At 39.1% G+C, this 19,208-nt stretch overlaps 1 protein-coding gene across 1 annotated transcript; it reads right to left on the bottom strand.

The window, feature by feature from the left end:
* Window positions 1–8,399: 8,399 nt before the first annotated feature.
* Smim30 (small integral membrane protein 30) lies at window positions 8,400–10,202 on the bottom strand. The gene is made up of 3 exons (XM_040728614.1): window positions 10,100–10,202; window positions 9,685–9,778; window positions 8,400–9,234 (listed from the first exon to the last, which is right to left on the bottom strand). Exon 3 carries the CDS (start codon window positions 9,206–9,208, stop codon window positions 9,023–9,025), a length of 186 nt encoding a protein of 61 aa, XP_040584548.1. The 5' UTR covers window positions 9,209–9,234; window positions 9,685–9,778; window positions 10,100–10,202; the 3' UTR covers window positions 8,400–9,022.
* Between the last annotated feature and the right edge of the window lie 9,006 nt (window positions 10,203–19,208).

Below are 19,208 nucleotides of genomic sequence, written 5' to 3'. Positions count from 1 at the left end.
AAAACCTCTCTTTCTACACCTGGAATTCATACCACTATTTCTAAATGCAAACTGGTAGTATTTCTCATTCAGTGGTGTGTAGTCCCCTCAATTATCTTCCACTTTGGGAGAAATCAGTTGGGCAGACTGTTTAGACATATACTGTGCACACATTTGCAGCTATTGAATTATAACTTAAAAGCAATATTTAAAAGACAATTTCTAGGCTGAAGCCAAAGGCTCAACCCATATGTCCGTCTTTTTTTTTTTTAACACTTAGTGAGAAGTCTGTTTTTCTTATTGTAGTGTTGTCAATAATGGCAACATGGTGGACATCACTGACATTGTTAAAGAAATGGCTTTTAAAGAAGCAATAGGAAATAGGAAATAGTGCTCGAGTTAAACTATCCATGACACACTTGAAAATAAAATGGATAGAAAACAGCTGGGCATTGGTGGTGCATGCCTTTAATACTAGCACTTGGGAGGCAGAGGCAGGCGGATCTCTGTGTGTTTGAGGCCAGCCTGATCTACAGAGCGAGTTACAGTACGGCCTCCAAAACAATACAGAAAAACCCTGTCTGGAAAAAAAAAACTAAAAAAAAATATAGAAAACCTAAAGTAAATGTTTTAATGTGGTTTAACTAAGTTTATACATATGCAACGCAGTGTGCAAAATGGTTGTTTCTTGGGGATGCAGATAAGATATACTTTTTAAAAAATGTTTTTTAAAGACAGGTCACCCCTTTAGCCCATCATGTCCTGTAATTTACTGATCCTCCTGTCTTGGTCTTCTGAGTTCTGAAATAGTAGGTGTGCATCTCTATAGCTTGCTCATTTCCTCATACCATTTCCTTATTTAATGAAATCAATATTGTTGGCATAATTTTCTTAGTTGTAAAAGAATGCATTGCAGAATATGGTGTTATGACTAGTCCTCATAGTTGACTAGAGATGGAATCTAGGAGATACACCAATAGGCATGTCTGTGTGGGTGTTTCCAGAGGAAGGAAGACACACTCTAATTGTGCGGGCTGTCATCCAAGGGCTGGCATCATGGGCTGAATGAAAAGGAGGGGAAAGGGAGAACGCAAGCTTTGTACTAGCATCCATCTTTCTGCCTCTTGACTACAGACTAATAGTGAAGACCTTCCTCATACTCCCACCACATGTCTTCCCAGTCATAACGACTGTATCCTCAACCGTGAACCAAGAAACATAACAAATATGTGTATTACACAGCTAGCATTGTTTATAAATTAGAGAAGATGCTGATTGCATTACTGACATTATCATTCATTCTGTCACTATATGTAAGCGTACTGCCCTAAGTAACTTAACATATCCAAGTCTAAGTATCATCATGTGTAGATAAGGAATGAGCTCTGTGCTCTTGTTCAATTGGCAAATAACTCACCAAGGGGTGTTGCTTGTTTCTGTTCCCCTGCCTCACAAGACTCAGGAATGGTTTATTTTTGGCTCTTTCTAAAAGCTAGATGCCTAAAGAAATCTTTTCTTCATTGGAGGTTACTTGAAAAAGCATGCCATAGCTTACACATAAATACTAAACATTGTTTGAGTGCTGGCCCCATCAATAAAATTCTTACTTCCATAAGAGGACTGGTATACAGTGGCCTAAGTATGTACATGAGCAAGATATTTTAAAGATGAATTTTGGTGTTTTTTTTTGTATATTAACTATGCCTTGCCATTGGCTCAGAAAGTCATAATACCTGGGTGAGAGTCCAGCACAACAGCAGGGTAGATCAAGAAAGACCTCTTTAGAAATCCACCCACTGTGACTGAAGGTGAGCAGTGAAAGCTATTGAAGGCCTTTAGTTTGAGAGACCTATGGGAATATAGGATTTTGGCTCTTGGTAGCTTCTCTTCTGTTTGACACAGTCTTCTCACCTGCATGAAATGTGAAATTTGGCCTTCCCTGTGGTAGTGTCATCTAAAAACTACCATGTGTTGTCAACTGTCCTATGAATACATAATAGAGAAAAAGAAAATACTAATACACAACTGTTACCAAGAAAAGAGAGGTCACACATTTTACTGAAGGACATTAGTATCAGTTTTGATCTTCTACTCTACCATCATAAAGGCTTATTTAGCCAAGGTTTCTGTATTTCAAGGTTTTTGAGGAACTAAATTAAATATGAAAGTAAATACATACTGAGATTTCTTACAGGGCAGATTAGGTTTGTTTGTGCTTGCAATGATAAAAAGAGTCTCCATTTCAATAAGTTTAGAGTATAAGTAATAGATTTATTGGCAGATCACAAAGGATGTGAGCAGCAGCAGTTTTGAAAAAAATCGACAAATAACTGTAAAAATAAGGCTTAATGTAATATATATTACATATATACATTTCTGTATAATATAGGTATTATACAGAAAAATGCATTATGAATTCTGAAGGATGTCTATCACTAACCTCTTTTAGGGAAAACTTCAGGGAGGGAAACAGAATGTGTAAAGTCTACTAAAGTGAGTCTGGTGACCCAGGGAAGGATCTGTGGCAACTTGTCTTTGCTGGTGAATGGTATCAATAGGTGAACAGGAGCAGTGTAGAAGAGCTTGCCCAGTGGCTTACCAGTTAAAACGTGTTCTTTCCCCAAATGCGTGGTACATAGAGCATTAAATAATTCAGAAAATGCAATGAAATTTTAATAAGTAACAGTCAAATCCTGTAGACTGTCTATTAAAAATTGTTAAAATCGTGTTCTCCAACCACAAATGCTGAAGAATGTGGTGTAAAATAAGGGAATCTTCGACTCCCTTATGCAAGATTCCAATGGTTAGCAAACTGAGACAGTGGTGTAAAATAAGGGAATCTTCGACTCCCCAATGGTTAGCAAGCCACACTGAGACAGTGACAGTGCAGCTCAGCAAGAGGACACGGTGATCTACCATGTACGCCTGCGCTCTATTCTCTTCGATTCAGTAAGGATGCACTGGCTTTTATGCTGTTAAATCCTGATTGTGTATATGTTAGACAGAGTTCTTTCTCTCACAGAGTTTATCATTCTGAAATGGGGGTTAGGGGATTGGAAGTGACGATAAGTAGACATCAAAAAGCCTTGTGAGCAAAAAGAGAAATGGGGGTAAATGTCCTAAAGATGAGCTGTTTAAGCTTGAATGATGGGAATGAGGCAGGCATTCTGGAATAAACTACCCTAGGAAGAGCAAGAAGAAAGTGAGCGTGCGAATGCAAGTATGAGATAGAGGAGAAAGAGGAGAGACTGACTATACATGGTGTTCCTAGGAAGTGAGGTCAGGGATTTTGAGTGTAAGTGAGACAGTAAAAATAAAGTGTGATAGGAAAGGGCATTCTCCTAAGATTTAGGACTCTAAGGGATTCACAGAAACAGGAAGTCTGACAAAGGATTTGACACTGGCATGTATAATAATAGGATCACATTTGTGGTTGTGGTTGTTCACTACCGCCAGGTGGAGTGTTCCTGTGGACACTACTCTCTATGGGCTAAGTAGAAGCAAGGCTTAAGACCAAGAGGTCAAGGCTAGCTGGCTACAGGTAAGATTCTGTTCTTCAAAAAAATTTTATATTAATTCTACATAATGGGCTTTCTTGGGACTATACCTTGATCGTTTTCACACGCCTTTGTAAGAATACAGTCCAAGAATGGAGTCATGCAAGGGGAATTCTGAGTACTTTCTAAAAAAACTCTAAGAAAACAAGAATCTTGTGACCTCAGTTATTTTCAAAAACAGAATTGTATTTGGAATGTGCTTTGTGTGCCACTCCTGGGTGTAGAGGACAGGAGTTTGCTTTAGATTTTTCATTCAACTTGCTATTGTTATTTGTTTCTATGTCCCACTGGAAAAACACGCTTTTGTCATGTGTGGCTTGCCTTTGTGATTATACACTTGACTTACGTGACACTTCTTCATCCTCGGAGTATGAATTGTCTGATGCTCTGAATAAAACTGACCACTTTTAAGACTTTCGTCTGCCTTAATTTTTAGACTCCATTTTCCCAGGTTCACAGTACAAACTAGAGCAGTAAACACACTCCCATTATTCTCTATTGCCTTCTTTTCACTCCCAATGATCTTCCTCTCTCCAAAACAGGAACTGCATTTCTTAAAAGTTCTTTACAGTTGGGCTTGGAAAACACTGCAGAGGAATAAGATGGGACATCAGAAGATAAGGTAAGAGGTATTGCTGATGTTGTTCTTAACTACATCAGCACAATGCTCAGAACTGAACTTGGTAGAACCATGGTGATAGAAATTGGTGGATACTGTGGAAAATTTGAATAGGATTTAGAGATGGATCCAGTTTGGATTGAGGTGTCTCACAGCCCATCAGCTGTCTTAGCCACTGGGAAGACTTAATTTTAATTAACATACCTTCCCAGTGGCAGTGTGTGAGATTACAACTGCATGATCCCTAATTCCTGAACACTGCTAGGCCTATCGTAGTTAGTCACCCTGTGGACTACTGGCTTTGAGTGGGAGTGGCCTGGCAATGCTTTCTTTTCATTCTTCTTTCTTGAGAAAATCCCTAGTCATTTTCATTCAGATCAGAAAATAAACTGCCCACACACCACTGAACTGGATTCAAAATGTACCAAAGGACTAAACTGCCATTATTAGTGAGGAGTTGAAAGACAGAATTAACTCCTCATTGCTTTTGATTAAAACTGTAACTGCAATACTGTCAACACATTAGTAATACTGTTTTGAGGAGTAAGGAAAATAACATCATGAAAGCAACAAAATCCTATCATAAGGAAGCCTTGAAGAGACTTCTGACATTATGTAGGCAAAAACCAAACAAAATCAAGCAAACAAACAAAAAGGTACTGCCTGCCAAAGTGCTTTCAGAAACATGTGGAAACAAGTGTGTAACATATAAGACTCACAAAATTGTTTTACATTGGTGTCAATGCTCTGAAATAAAATATGATAGGGTTTTCATTCTTGGTGAACATGCATTCTAAATTCTTTTAAGTGATTTATGAACATTTAATTAGAGCATAATTGTCTTGACTAATATTGTGAAATAGGGTATTTATAATCCCAGTGTTTAACAAAGTGCTTCATGATTAGCCCTTTGCAAATAGTTAACCTTCTTGTTCATAACATTTCATATTATTTCAGACTATGAAGACTCAACTAATATTTTCAATTCAATCATTCATAAATAATATCCAGCAGAAAAATAAGTATTGCAGCTGGTACTTGGCAGTGAGAAAACATGTTTTGCAGCACATTTTTATATCAATTATACTTTTTTTGCAGAAAGTATTTATTTATTAAAATTTGAAAACCTAAATATGCTATCCTGCAGATTTTTATAGGTTTGATTCTGTTATCATCTAAGTATGAAGATCATGTTTAGGGCTAGGTAATTAAACTAGGAGCTTCTTTTCTACTATCATGGGTATCATGGGAAACACAGTAACTTTTAGTTTCCTTATATATTTAAAAATTTTATTTTATATGTATAAGTATTTTGCATGCACATGTCTGTGCACCTCACAGTACCTTAGAAGCTGGAAGATGGCACTGGGTCCCCTAGAACTAGAGTTCTAGATGGCTGTGAGTCACGCTGTGGGTGACAGAATCGAACCTAGGTCCTCTGAAGAGCAGCAAGTGCTCTTAACCTCTGAGCCTTCTCTCCAGTCAAAGTTTGCTTATAACTTTATGGCTTCAGTGAATTGAGAAGCAAGTATTTTTCCTGGTGGACCATGGACCAGATTTGTTCTTTTTCTGAACGGGCAAAACAAAACTCCATGTGCCATCTTAAGGAGTCTAAGCGGTTACTGCTAAGCATTTGTCATGCTACCATTGAGCACGCTGAATGCTTATCACTCAAATGACAAAAGTGTTAGCATTGTATAACATGGACACTGGTGCAGTCACTAGGAAGATGCTTCAACGAGCACTCAAAGACAAGCTTGAAATGAATGAAAAAGTAGAACCTTTTAGCAGTGGAATAAAAGATACAAAGAAAAAGCAATGAAAATTTTGAACTGAAAAAATACAATTGCAGGATTACTGAATCTGAGACTACATCACTAGAAATTATACAATCTGAATAACAGGCAAAAAGCTAATAAATTGCTAGTTCTACAACAAACCATCTACCACTGGGTCAATGGAGTCCTAAAGTAAAAGGAGAAATGGTCAGGCTGAAGAAATAATGGAGGAAATTTTCTTAAATCTGGGAAAAAAAAAACAAACAAACTTGAAACTTTCAAACTTAAGAGCCCAGAAAGCCCCATCTAGAATAAACTGAAGATCCCCAGTATCCTACACTCTGAAAAATAAGAAAATTGCGAAAGCAGTGAGAGAGAAACAAAAATATATTGTCAAGGACTTTAACTTCTTTATTTATTGCTTCTGCTTTTTAACTGAATTCAGCCCATCTAAACTAGCAGACCATTTATTCGACATAAAACATTGTGCCAAGCACCCGAGGGACATCGGTCAATCCTACTCTCCTGACTGTGGCCTAACAGCTATGCTCTCTCCAAGCAATGTGATGACTTGTACAACTGGAAAGAATCTGAATTTGAGAACAAACAAACCAGAAAATTGTAATTGTCCATTCCTAGATGGGCTTTATCTCTGAAAAATTTGTGAAACTAATCTGAAAATGTTAGTGTGTATAGAAACGACTTAGGAAAGAAACATCAAAAGCATTCATCAGACTCTCGAAGGAGCTGATGTGTAAGACCCATCACAGGGCTTTCTTAGTTACTTCCTGTGTGGTATGCATATGTGTACAAACAGGGGGCAGAGCACTGGGTTTCCTTCACTTCCTCTTTTTGGAGTCTGGACCTCTCACTGAACCTAGAACTCAATGAATTGGCTAAAGAGGCTGGCTACCCAGCAGGCCCCAGGGATGCACCCATCTCTACACCTGGGGTGGGGATTTTCGGCAGTAAGGCTGCACCAGGTTCTTATGCGGGTGTTAAGTCTTCATGCTTGGACAGCAATCACCGTTCGCAACGTAGCCGTCTTCCCAGCCCTGGTTTCTGTCTTTAGACAATGAAGTCGTTTTTATTTTAATTATTATATTAAACAATAATTATTTAGTGATATATCGGAAGTTGGGAGTGGGCCCATGTATCATGGAGACAATGTTGTCACTTGTGGGAGTTGGTTCTCTCCTTCCACTATGTGGATACTGAGCACCCAGCTAGGGTCATCAGTAAATGCTAGCACCTTTACCTACTGAGTCATCTCCTTGGCCCAGAGAAGCTATTTTTAGCCACCCTTCCCCTGCCCCCAGCACACACACACACACACACACACACACACACACACACACACACACACACACACACACAACACGCCTCGGCTTTTAAGGATAAAACAGGAAAAGGTAGTCAGGTTTTGCAAACATTCGTTGGAGTACTTTTGGAAACACACTGTCAGTAATGACAGTTTTCCTGTAGTCTTACTTTTTGAAAATGCTAAAAATAGTACCCGGAGGTAACTAAACGACGGAGACTTAAAATCTGCTTTACATTAGCCTTTTCCCATCCAGTGGAAAAGCTGAGACCTGCAGGGAAGAGAGCAGGCTCTCTAAATCAGCTCCAACAAGCCAGTGAACAAAGATGACCATTGCCCTGGCCCTGGTAGCATTCCTTTCTCCTGAATGCGCTCAAACATGTTTTTAGTAACTGCCAGTCTTCCCTGGCGAAAAATAAAACGCATTACAAAACAGTACACCTCTCTGGCTTCCGCATCTCTGTCATGTAAGCACTCCTCACTGCCTTTTACTGGTAACTAAAACTCTTAGAAAAGCCACATCTGTTCACTTGCGGACAGGATTCTGTATTTGCTACAGCCTGTTTGCTGACAGAAGTCAAGGCTCTTAAGGTTATTTGGAGATTAGACAATGCATTTTGGGAACAACTTGATTATTTGTTTGCACTGACTAGTTTGTCTCCTGAGACTACTGCATCCCCACTGAATCTTACGAATCCAATAAAGGCCTGAATTGCTTATGCAACAGAGACAGACTTAGGAACTCACATTTTGTTGGAAACATAAGGAGCTCAAGTGATTCCTGAGTTCTAACAGGTTTGAGCAGGTTTTCTTGAACCTATAATAACATTCAAAATACATATTTTAGCCCAAATATTTGTTCAGGGTCCAACAATGTGTATTTAAATCCTCCGTAATTTGTTGGCTTTGGAGACTTTTAAAACTGCTAGGGCAAAGAAGGTATGTCCATTTGGCTGGTGTATAAACCAATGCAGGTCAATACATTTCCTTTTGTATTTGTAGATTTCCTGTAAGAGGCCTTTCTTATCTCAGACGCCCATTTCTCACCCACAGTGATCTGTTAAGGTAAGTTAACCAGGCTCTCTCTATCTTCTAAAATAACTAGTCCACACGTAAATACAAGCAGACCAACATAAACAGATTAGTTCATGGCATAATGGACATGTATTTGATACAGTACTTCTCACAAAGGAGATGATACTCCATTAATATAAAGTTGTTTTTTTAAACAAATATTTCCTCCATTTTAGTATTAGATATGTTGAGTACACATTAGTTAAACTTTTTTTCAGACACACAAGTTTCAGTTTTTGGCTATATCTAAGTACAATTATCAACTAGGGAGACAAAACAGAACACCAACAAAAAACATGGAAAAAAAGATTCCCCCAGAATTCAAGAGGCAGTGATTCATACAGCAACAATGTTGATTTACTGGATTCTTAGCAAATACTTCCTTCTTCCAATTCCACAAGCTTTAACAATTTAGAAAGTACGAAATAATACTTAGGCAAATGTAAGCCCTCTTTGACCCCCTTCCTAAGCAGCAATTACAAATTACAGGCCATGTTATTAATGCACTCTTTGTTGTAAAGAGCCCCCACTCTCACCCCACCCCCTCTACTCCCATCTTATGAGAAACCCCTAAGAGTGTGAAACCATCCTCTTCTTGCTGGGAACAGGAGAGATCAAACCTTGGGTCTGGCCTCAATAGCACAATGGTTTTCAGTGTGGTCAGGGTGAAGTCTAGTTCTGCAGTCCTTCAGAGTCAAATCTGTCCGTTTCGCTTTCTTGCGTATATCCCCAAGCAAGCACAAATGCCCGTGATGCTGAGAACCACACCTAATAAGAGCGCAATTGCATCTCCAGCTTCTACTGCTTCAACACCAGGCACCACCAGCAGAAGCATCGAGGTAAGGACTAAGATCAACTGTGTTGGAACTGAATTCATCATGTTGGGCTCTCGAGGCCTGCACTTCCCTAGAAATTAAACACGGAGACGAAAGAAAACTGTTAAAAGACCTTACTTTTTGGAACGACAATACACAAATATACAGCCATCTTTTCACATTGGAGTTTGTGAATCATTTCAGAGTTTGCCACTTTACACACATGACAACGACTAAAAAGGTGTATGCTCTTAAAGACAGTCATTTTAGGTTAATCTCACGACAACACCCTAGGTCCAGCAATCCCAACAGTGATTCGGGCAGGATCGACATCGGCCAACCTGAAACTGGACAGCTGTACATCATTAAGGAAAGAGAGAAAATGATGCACATGACACTTGTCAATTACACTGACAAGTGTGGAAAAAAAAAACACTTTTTTTAAGCATGTGTCCTATCTAGAAAACGTACACAAATCTGATAAAAATCAAACAGCACAACACGCAACTCTGTGGAGTTGCCAGGCATTAGTAAGACTTACCCGAACAAGGGTGGAGGTAAAACTCTATCCAGTGTGCAAACAGTCCCCCTTTGGAGCTCCGGTTCCCGAGGCTAAGAGGTTACCCGTGGTACCCCTAGCAGGGCGGGGAAAAGAATTTAAACATGATTTTAGAGAGGAAGCTACGGTCGCCGAGGAACGGATGCAAGGCCAGAGGGGCTTCACGAGCCCAGGAAACACTCCTACCAGTTCGCTCCAAGGGAGACTACAAAATTCAAAGTTAGTTCTCACACACGCAAACCTAAACGAAACCGGGCCGAGAAGCAAATTCGCCCCAACATTTGGCACACAGACCCGGAAGAGAATCGTCCATTTGTTCTGGGAGGGTTCAAATTTGCGAGCGTTTTACAACTACAAATCAAACAGGAAATCCCCGGGAGTGGAGTTCGCACCCTACCTGACCAGAAAGCAGCCATTACAGGAATGGCGAGCAGGGCGGCGTCGCCAGACTACATTTCCCACAATCCCCGTTGCCTGCTCCCGTCATGCACCGCTCTCTGACCACTGGCTCTGGAAGACCCGCCCCAGCTCCTGCGAGCTGTGCAGGGTTTTTTCCCACGTCGTCCTTGGGTTTTACTGTTAATGAGAGGTTGAACGTTTCTCCAAGGAAAGCTTTAGTGAGTTCGTGTTAAGACTAATGTAACAACAGCAAGTGTTTTCTGGCCGTTTCAGGATTCCTAGATGCATAAATATGTCTTTTTTGGTACTCTGAAATAAAGAGGTAACTGGAGAGGTAGCTGAGTAGAGCCATCTGTTTGGGATGCTTTCAAACTGCGGGCCTTCCAACATTTCTGCAAAAGAAAAAAAAAATCCCTATCATATTCCAAATGTGTCTAACGACATTTGCTAATTTTTTAAATCAGTGGGGGGGGGGGGGAAATAAGCACATTTTATCAGAAACTTTGGAAAATATTGAATCGTTTGTGGTGCAAAACAAAGTTTAGAAAATATGGTTTTAGCCCCACAACCAGATCTTTCCTGTTTCGAGTTCATGTCTCTCAGAATGCTCACCCTCAAAAGCCCCCGCCCAGAATTTTAAGATGTCAAATTAGCACTCTTAGTTACAAGAATTATTCGTTTGCATCTGTAACCATTAACTTTGAAAGGTGTTTGAATTCTGTTATCTGTGATACCCTTACTAACGGTTTCTTTCTAGTCTGGCCTGAATGCTTTCATACTTAGAGACAATTTGTCACCTTCCTATTGGAAGTTAGTAACAATGCAGAATTAGAGGTGTTTGAACTTACCCCGATAAAACCATGAAGATACTATAGACACATTCAATTCAATGTTGATAACCAAGCAGGATTCTTATGTTAATACAATTGTATCTTCCCATAGGCAGCAAAGATTTATACTTCTGGTTTCTGATACACATCTGGCAGGTGCTTTAGCAACATTAGTAAATAATAATAATAATCATTTGATAAGTATGCCAAGATTTTATAGGAGAACCAGACGTGTCAAACGCATTTAAAGCAAGGTGTCTGACAGGTTGACAGTGCTGTTTCTTTAAAGTTGATTAACAAATTCTTTCTAATTGCATTTGTCTTAAGCTGCATTTGGCTATGTATCTTTCTTATCAATTAGTTTTGGACTAGAACCTATTTTGTGGCTTGCAAAATAGCCTCCTATTTCCAATGTTTTCGTTTGGGAGATTTTATTTTTCCTTGTGTGTTTATTTCAGCTAGTGGATGTCTGTCTGCAGACTAAAGTTAGTGCTGGTACACACATTGTTCTTGAGTTTGTTAACGTTTCTTGATTAAATTTTAAGTTTGAAGGGTCTGTCAGTTAACCTATTGTAGTCAGAAATTAACTAATGATTTGGCCTGTCTGTAAAAAAGTGGTGCAAATTTGTATAAGGACGTTTTTTGGGGAAAGTGCTTAAATTTTTCTAATTAGTTCCCATCCTTAAGGAAATCTAAGGTAATTTTTCTTTTAAGCACTTGTAATACCATAAGAGGGTCTGTGAGTTTGAGACCAGCTAAGTTAGATAGCAAGTGCCGGGGCCCCTGTTCCAGTTTCCTTCCTGTTGGGGTGATAAACATCGTGATGGTAAAGCAACGTGAGGGAGGAGAGTGCTTATTTGGCTTACACGTTAGTTACAGTCTTTCATTGAGGAAAACCATAGCAGAAGCCTGGAGGCAGGAACTGGAGCAGAGACCAGGGAGTACTGCTCATCGATCGACTTGCTTCTGGGCTAATGTCCAGCTACGTTTCCCATATAACCCAGGCCTACCTGCCTATAGATGGTACCTCCCACAGTAGACTGGACCCTCCTAAAGCAATTTTTGATAGATCACTTTCAGATTAGATGCTGTTAGAATTCTAGTTTTTCTTCTTTTTATTCTAACTTGTCTGTTTTTCTTTTAGTGGTAATCTAGTACTTCTTTGCTTAAAAACTCCAGTTCCGAGATGAACTCAAGGAACCCAGTGACAGAGAGGGAGGACTGATGAGGATAGGGGTTAAGACTGGGCTAGTTTAACCCACAGAAACAGCTGACCTGACAAGGGTTAGCTCTTGAACCCCAGACTGATGGTTGGGAATCCAGCATGGGACTGATCAAGACCCCCTGAATGTGGGAGTCAGTGAGGAGGCCTAGGCAATCTATGGTGCCTTGGGTAATAGATCAGTATTTATCCCTGGCATACAAATGGACTTTCGGTGCCCATCCCACAATGAAAGATGCTCTCTCACCCTTGACTCTTGGGGGAGGGCCTAGGCCCTGCCCTGGATGAAATGACAGACTCTAGAGGTCCCCCATGGAGGGCCTCACCTTCCCTGGGGAAGGGAGTGGGGATTGTGAAAGGGGAAATGGGGGGTTGGTGGGAGGGCATGGGAGGAGAGGAGGGAGAGGGAGAGGGAGCTGGGATTGACATGGGAAGCAACCTTGTTTCTAATTGAAATTTAAAAATAAAAAAAGAAAATAGATAAAAACCCAAAAACTCCAATTCCATCGTATTAGTCAAAATCTCAAGATACTCATCAAGACACAAACACCAGCACTATTCTGCTTGCCTCTGATGCCAGACCACCACTCATGCCCTCTTTCCATTTCGCTCACATTTAATGTTTCGTTGTTTTATAAAGAAGCTAATTTGTCTTCCCCTATTGATATTTTGCCCTTCTTGTTTTCTCTGCCAGCAATCTTTTCCAACAGATTTTTCATAGTTATTCTTAAGATCATCCAGGGCCCAGAGCTTGGTTCAAGTTTCACTTCCATCTCTAATTATCTCACTGAATACAAAACACAAAACTAAACAAAATTTCCCATTATATAATGTAGGTAAAAATACTCAAGTCAAAATTCCAGGAAAGATAGAAGTATTTTCACAATGTTCCTGATTAAGTTTCCAGCAATTAGAATAGTAGTACTCTGTGTAGTGCATACTTAGTATGTATTTTGTGAATGAATGAATAAAGACAGTATAATAGCATAATGCTATTAATATTTAGTCACTTTTTTCTGTTTATTGTGGAAAGACAGTATCTTATAAGTAAAAAGTTTGCTTTTGGACTAATCTATGAAGATGCTTGGTCTGATGTTATTTTAAATCTTCATTCAAAATTTTTATCCTGTATCTTTTCTATATAGCCTTATTAATAATAAGACTTCTCTGTGACTATAAGACGAAACATAATCTAAAATAGGAGCCTAAATGTAATGTTCTATACTCAAATTTCTCTGCTCAGATTCTTAAAATACATTCGTTGAGGGCACCTAGATTAACCATTTAGAGGGACAGAATTCAGGATTGAGTCTTTCAGTTTGAGAAATCTAAGTTAATACCATTCCCACTAAAATAGAGAACACTGGTAGCTAGTGATGGGGGTAAAGAATACTGCATAAACCACTTAGCTCAGCAGTGGAAACTAAATTTCCCAATCAGTCATTACTAAGAAACAGTATTAAAGAAGAAAGGAGAAGTGGTTTCTGCTTATTTTATAACCATTAGAAATGAGTCACTGATAGGCCCTGAAGGGAAAGAGCCTCTGGGATCCATCGGAGGAGGGAGAATGTGCCTACATGAGGATTTTGCAGTGAATCGTGGGTGTCAGGGAATTAATAAAACCCAGACTTCCTCATTAGCAGTTGAGCCAAAGCAAGGGAGTGGAAACATGTTAGTAAAATTTCACAAGTAAAAAGGACTAAGAGCTAGTCAGTATTTCTCATCAATAATGGATATTTGTCACTGAGAACATTGTGTTAGGATAATTAAGCAATAGAATAACCAGAGAGAATAAGTTACATTTTCTAAAGCTATGCAGTTGGTCAAAACAAAACACAATGAACCAATTGCAGAACCTGCCGAGTCTCAACTTCTCTTGTAGTTTACAGAGGCATACGTAAGCTAAGTAGTAGTTTGGTATGTGGGCTCAGGTATCAATCTAGAATCACGGAGGATGTGGTCCTGTCTCATCAATGAATTATGGTAATATAGGAATCAAGTTGTTAACATGATGTAATCAGCATTCACATGTGAAGGGATGTTCGATGAGGGATTTTACAGATTAGGTTGTTGGTAGGCATGCCTCTGAAAGATATTCTTAATTGGATTACAGATGAGAATACTCATCTTGTTGATAATGAGGATATAACCAATTTTCATGGGAATTGCAATGCTGAGTAAAGGAAGCGGTGTATAAAATGCCTTCGTATAGTTAGTGCCTAAGTATTATTGTTAACAACATATAACAGAACTAGTAGAATGGTTTCATACTATCTGTGATATATCAGTCAGCTATAGGTTGCTATAATGAAATACTTAGAGCAGCTAACTTCAGAAAGGGAAAACATTTATTTGCATCACAGTTTTGTAGGTTTAAGGACATAGAGTTGGAATCTCAGTGTTGATGAGGGTCCTCTCGGATGTGTCACATGATAGTAGAGAAGAACAACTGTGGATGAGCTTGTACTGCTCATCAGAGAAAGAGATTGGAGTTCTACATTGCTTTCATATTGCTGGATAGTTTTATATCAGCACAACACACAATCAGGTGATCAGAGAAGAGAGAGCCTCAGGAGAAAACAATCCTCCATAAGAACTGGTTGTAAGTAACTCCTTAGGGCATTTTATTAATTAATAACTAATGGAACCCATTGTGGGTGGTGCCATCCCTGGGCTGATGGTCCTGGGTTTTATAAGAAAGAAGGATGAGCAAACTCTGGGGAGGAAGGCAATAAGCAGCACTGTTCCATGGTTTCCCCATCAGTCCTACCTCCAGGTTCCTGCCCTGTGTGAGTTTCTGCCCTCACTCCTTTTGATGATGAACTGTTATATAGAACTTTTAGTGAAATAAACCCTTTCCTCCCCAAGTTTCTTTTATTTATAATAACCCTCATTAAAAAATCTTTCTAGGAGATATCCCCATTAATCCCCTTCCCCCCAAAAGGCGCAAAGGTTTCAGCATCCTCCAAGAACACAACCTAAAACCAGCTCGTTATTAAAAATGTTCCACCCACGTGCATAAACTATTTAAACTGCATGTGGTAAGATTGTTTGACATTTATCCTTAACAACCTCTTGAAATGATGACTAATATACACCAGATCTATTTTCACACATTAACAAATATTAACTCCTTTACTCTCTAGATAATCCAATGACAGAGATACTATTAGTTTCAGATGAGAGAACTGAGTAATGCTTAAGCAATTTGTTTAAAGCCATACAACTTGTGAGCAATAGCAATCAGATTTTTATAAAATTGGAAACCTGACAAAAATATTTCTCTTTTGATACAGTGTCTCATCTAGTCACAGGTGACCAGCTCACTATGTAGTCAAAGACCACCTTGAACTTTACCTAATCCTGTCTTCAACTCCAGATTGTTGGGAGCTGGCCCTCCTGTTTTTCTCTGATGTTTTGATATTGAGGATTAAACCTTGGACTTTGTGGATGATAGGTAAGAACCTAATTAATTAAGTTATATGCCCAGACCTACATATGTTTTATTTTTTCTTTTTAAATTGGAAATATATATATATATATAGTTTGTTTTTTGAGCTGGGGTTTCTCTGTGTAATAGTATTAGCTGCAACTCCTTTTGTAGACCAGGCTGGCCTCAAACTCACAAAGATCCACCCTCCTTTGCCTCCTGAGTGCTGGGATTAAAGGCATGCATCGCTACTAGCTGGCAAGGAAATAGATTTTTTTTTCATAGAACATATTCTGATCAGAGTTTCTCCTCTCCCAACTCCCTGCCCTAGATCCTCCCTACCTCCCCAGTCACACAAATCCACAATGTTTCTCTCTTTCATTAGAAAGCAAGCAGGCAGCCACAGCAACAACAACAACAACAACAAAAATAGAGAAAGAAACAAACCAGAATAGGACAAACAAACAAACCTAACAACAAAAATAAAATAAAATAAATAAATCCCCGCCTCCAAAACCCCATACAGATGCAGAGGCACATGCAGAAATCCCATAAAAACAAAATTTGAAACCATAATATATAAGCAAAAGAGTCATAAGGTAGAAAAATGACCTGCTAAAGCATCATGAGCCAATAAAAGCCTCCAATATACTATTGAGCTCATTTTGTGTTGGTCATGTATTGCTAGGCATGGGACATATCCTTAAGAGTGCTTTATACATCCAGTGAGACTGTTAAAGAGAACTAATTTCTCCTTTGTGAGCAGTTGTCAACTGGAGATAGCTTCTGGGTTAAGGGTGGAGGCATGTGTTCACTTCCCCCCATAGAAATGGGGCCCCATCTGGTTTATACCTGTGCAGGCCCTCTGCATGCTACCATAGTCTCTGTGAGCTCATATGTGTGTTAGCCGTGTTGTGTCTAGAAGTACATTTTTCCTTAGTGTCCTCCATTTCCACTGGGTCTTACACTCTTTCCTCCTCCTCTTGTACAAAGTTTCCTGTCCTCTGGGAAGGGATTTTATGGAAACATAACATTTAGGACTGAGTGTTCAAGGTTTGCTACTCTCTGCACATTGTCTAGTTATGAATCTCTGTACTTCTTCCCATCTACTCCAGAAGGACGCTTTTGTGATGATGGCTGAGCAAGATGCTGAGATCTGTAAGAATAGTAGAAAGTCATTAGGAGTCATTTTATTGCTGTCCTTTGGAATAACAGTAGTATTTGGTTTTCCATTAGTTCCCTAGTCTATGCATTCTCAGGTCCTTGGTCATCGAAGCAGTGTCAAGTGTCAAGCATGGGTTCCACTTCATGTAGTGGGCTTCAAATTCATTATCAAATAGTAGTTGTTTTCTTCCACAATGTGCCACTATTACACCAGTGCATTATACGAGCAGGTCACCATTGTAGACCGAAGGGTTTGTGACTGGGTTGGTACTTACCTCTCTCCTTTAGTAATATGCCAATTAGCTTCCAATACCATAAACACTAGTCCCTAGTGCTGAAGGCTGTAGGTAGGTTCCAGTTCAACCTCTCTGTGTCCAATGAATTTCTTCAGCAATAGGTTTTAATATCAGTTTGTTGAAAAGCACCACTAAACTTTACACTAGCATGCTTGTCTAGGGGTTACTGTGGGACCTCCTTGACTAAGAATTCATCCTGGCACTGGAAGTTTCATCTTGTGGCAAGCAATACCTAGTTGGGACTTTGTCTCCCATGTTATTTGATGATAAATTCAATTTCATATCTATATCTATCTATTTATCTGTCTAATCTATATTTATATGAGTGGCAAGTGAGTTAATGTTAGCATTCACTTGATTTATTTTGAGTAAAATTTAACAAATATGTATAAAATGCTTTAAAAATTAGGTATCTCTAAATTGGACACGAATAAATACAATAGAACATGGATGGTGATTGCTTTCCAATTCTTAACTATCATAAAATTGCCAGATTTATGTATGATACAGAATTCATAAAGGTATAAAGACCCTTTGGAAAGCTTTGCAGGAGGACTGGAGCTACAGCTAGTCTCTGAATAAATGCGAGGCTGTGAGCAATTTAGTGTGTGCAGTTCATAAAGAAATACTAATTTTTCCACTATAGACCAGGTGCTCATTATAATTAAGGGCTGGTAACCATGGAGACAGACAGCATGAAATTTATAAAATTAAAAACATACAAGATAGAAAATGCAAATAGCATAGGAGAGGGAATCATGACCAAATGGTCTTAGCTTGGTTTCCTTAACCCCAAAGACCCATGAAATCTGACTGTTCATTTTGGGGAGAAAATTACGCAGTTTTCAAATACCGTTATTTTCTCTTTGGTTATGACATGCCACTCACCTGATCAGTGTTTTATCTGGACCCAATTTGGATATGATAAAATGCATTATGATGATGAACTTGACTTAAATGTGCTAAGCTCATATTATGTGAATTTAAAAGCTATGATTAAAAATTTACCTCCTTGGAAAACAGTTTTCCTCAAGGAAGATGTCAGCTTTTCTGTTAGCAAATTTCCACATTTTAAAGGCGGACTAGGTGATGTCTGTAAAAATGATGGCGGCTGATACCACACGGAGGAAGTCCCGTGCAGTACTATGCAGTTTCATTTGTTTGTGATTTGGACTCATTTTGATGCATTCTGAACTCTCACTTCTCAGCAGAGTCAAAAGGAGCAACTGCCTTCCACCTGACAGTTGGCTTAAGGCACTGCCTTTGTGATCCTATCTGGCCACACTACGGAGAGAAAAGGGAATGAAGTGTGCACGGCCAGAACAGGGACAAGATCCCTTCATCTGCTTAGTGAGACCCTTGGTGGGACAGCCCATCTGTCTTTATTTAGCAGGCATTAAGTAAATTTATAGAGGCAGCATGTGTCACAGGGAAGAATGACAGAGTCTATTCAAGGTATCTACAATTGGTGAGTTCTGAGATCATTTGCATCCTAGTTATATGGGGAGCTCATTTTTAAAGATGTAGTACTTTAGAAAGAATTCTCCAACGAGTTTTTACATTCACCTGTTTTTGAAATTTTGCCATTGGGAAAACCAATTTATTCAGGGAGATTTTTTTTTAGAAAATAGGTATCTAGGAACAGCTGAATGACTTTTATTAGCTTAATTAATCATACATTTTTGGCAAGGCCCAAGTGGACATTAACCACCTTACTCCAAGAACCACTTTTTTAGTTGATGAAGTAGCAAATACAAGTGCTTCATACTGATTTGTACAGGTATCAAATGGTATTATTTCCTTGTTTTCATTCTTAGACTTTCCTCTGTGATACTTGCTTTTTATAAGTTTGAAGTCATTCAGATGCCTTCCATCATTAGAGATGTACCAAGTGTAACACGAAAAATAAAAGACCCAGAGACTGATACTGGGGTTCAAACTTCAAGCCAAATATCAGAAAAGCAAAGCACCTGGCCACTAGCTCTTACCACTACTTCAGGCTGAAAGGGCTGATCCATGCAGGAGGTCCTCATTAGCTTCCAACTGCTGCCTCTCTATAGTGTCTGGAAAACAAATGCCTCTCTGAGACAAGGTTGCTTCTGTCTTCTATACTTCCCTAATGTTGGGATTAAAGTATGAGCTATAATTCTCTTTTAGAATGATTC

This window comes from Mesocricetus auratus, unplaced genomic scaffold (assembly GCF_017639785.1).
Source record: "Mesocricetus auratus isolate SY011 unplaced genomic scaffold, BCM_Maur_2.0 Super-Scaffold_100019, whole genome shotgun sequence".
Classification (NCBI taxonomy): domain Eukaryota; kingdom Metazoa; phylum Chordata; class Mammalia; order Rodentia; family Cricetidae; genus Mesocricetus; species Mesocricetus auratus.
Note: the sequence above shows the minus strand (reverse complement) of the source record. Positions and strands in the feature narration are given on the sequence as shown.

Bases quoted from the DNA above. Each gene is read 5' to 3' on its own strand.
- Smim30 (XM_040728614.1), bottom strand. From the start codon at position 9,208: ATGATGAATTCAGTTCCAACACAGTTGATCTTAGTCCTTACCTCGATG.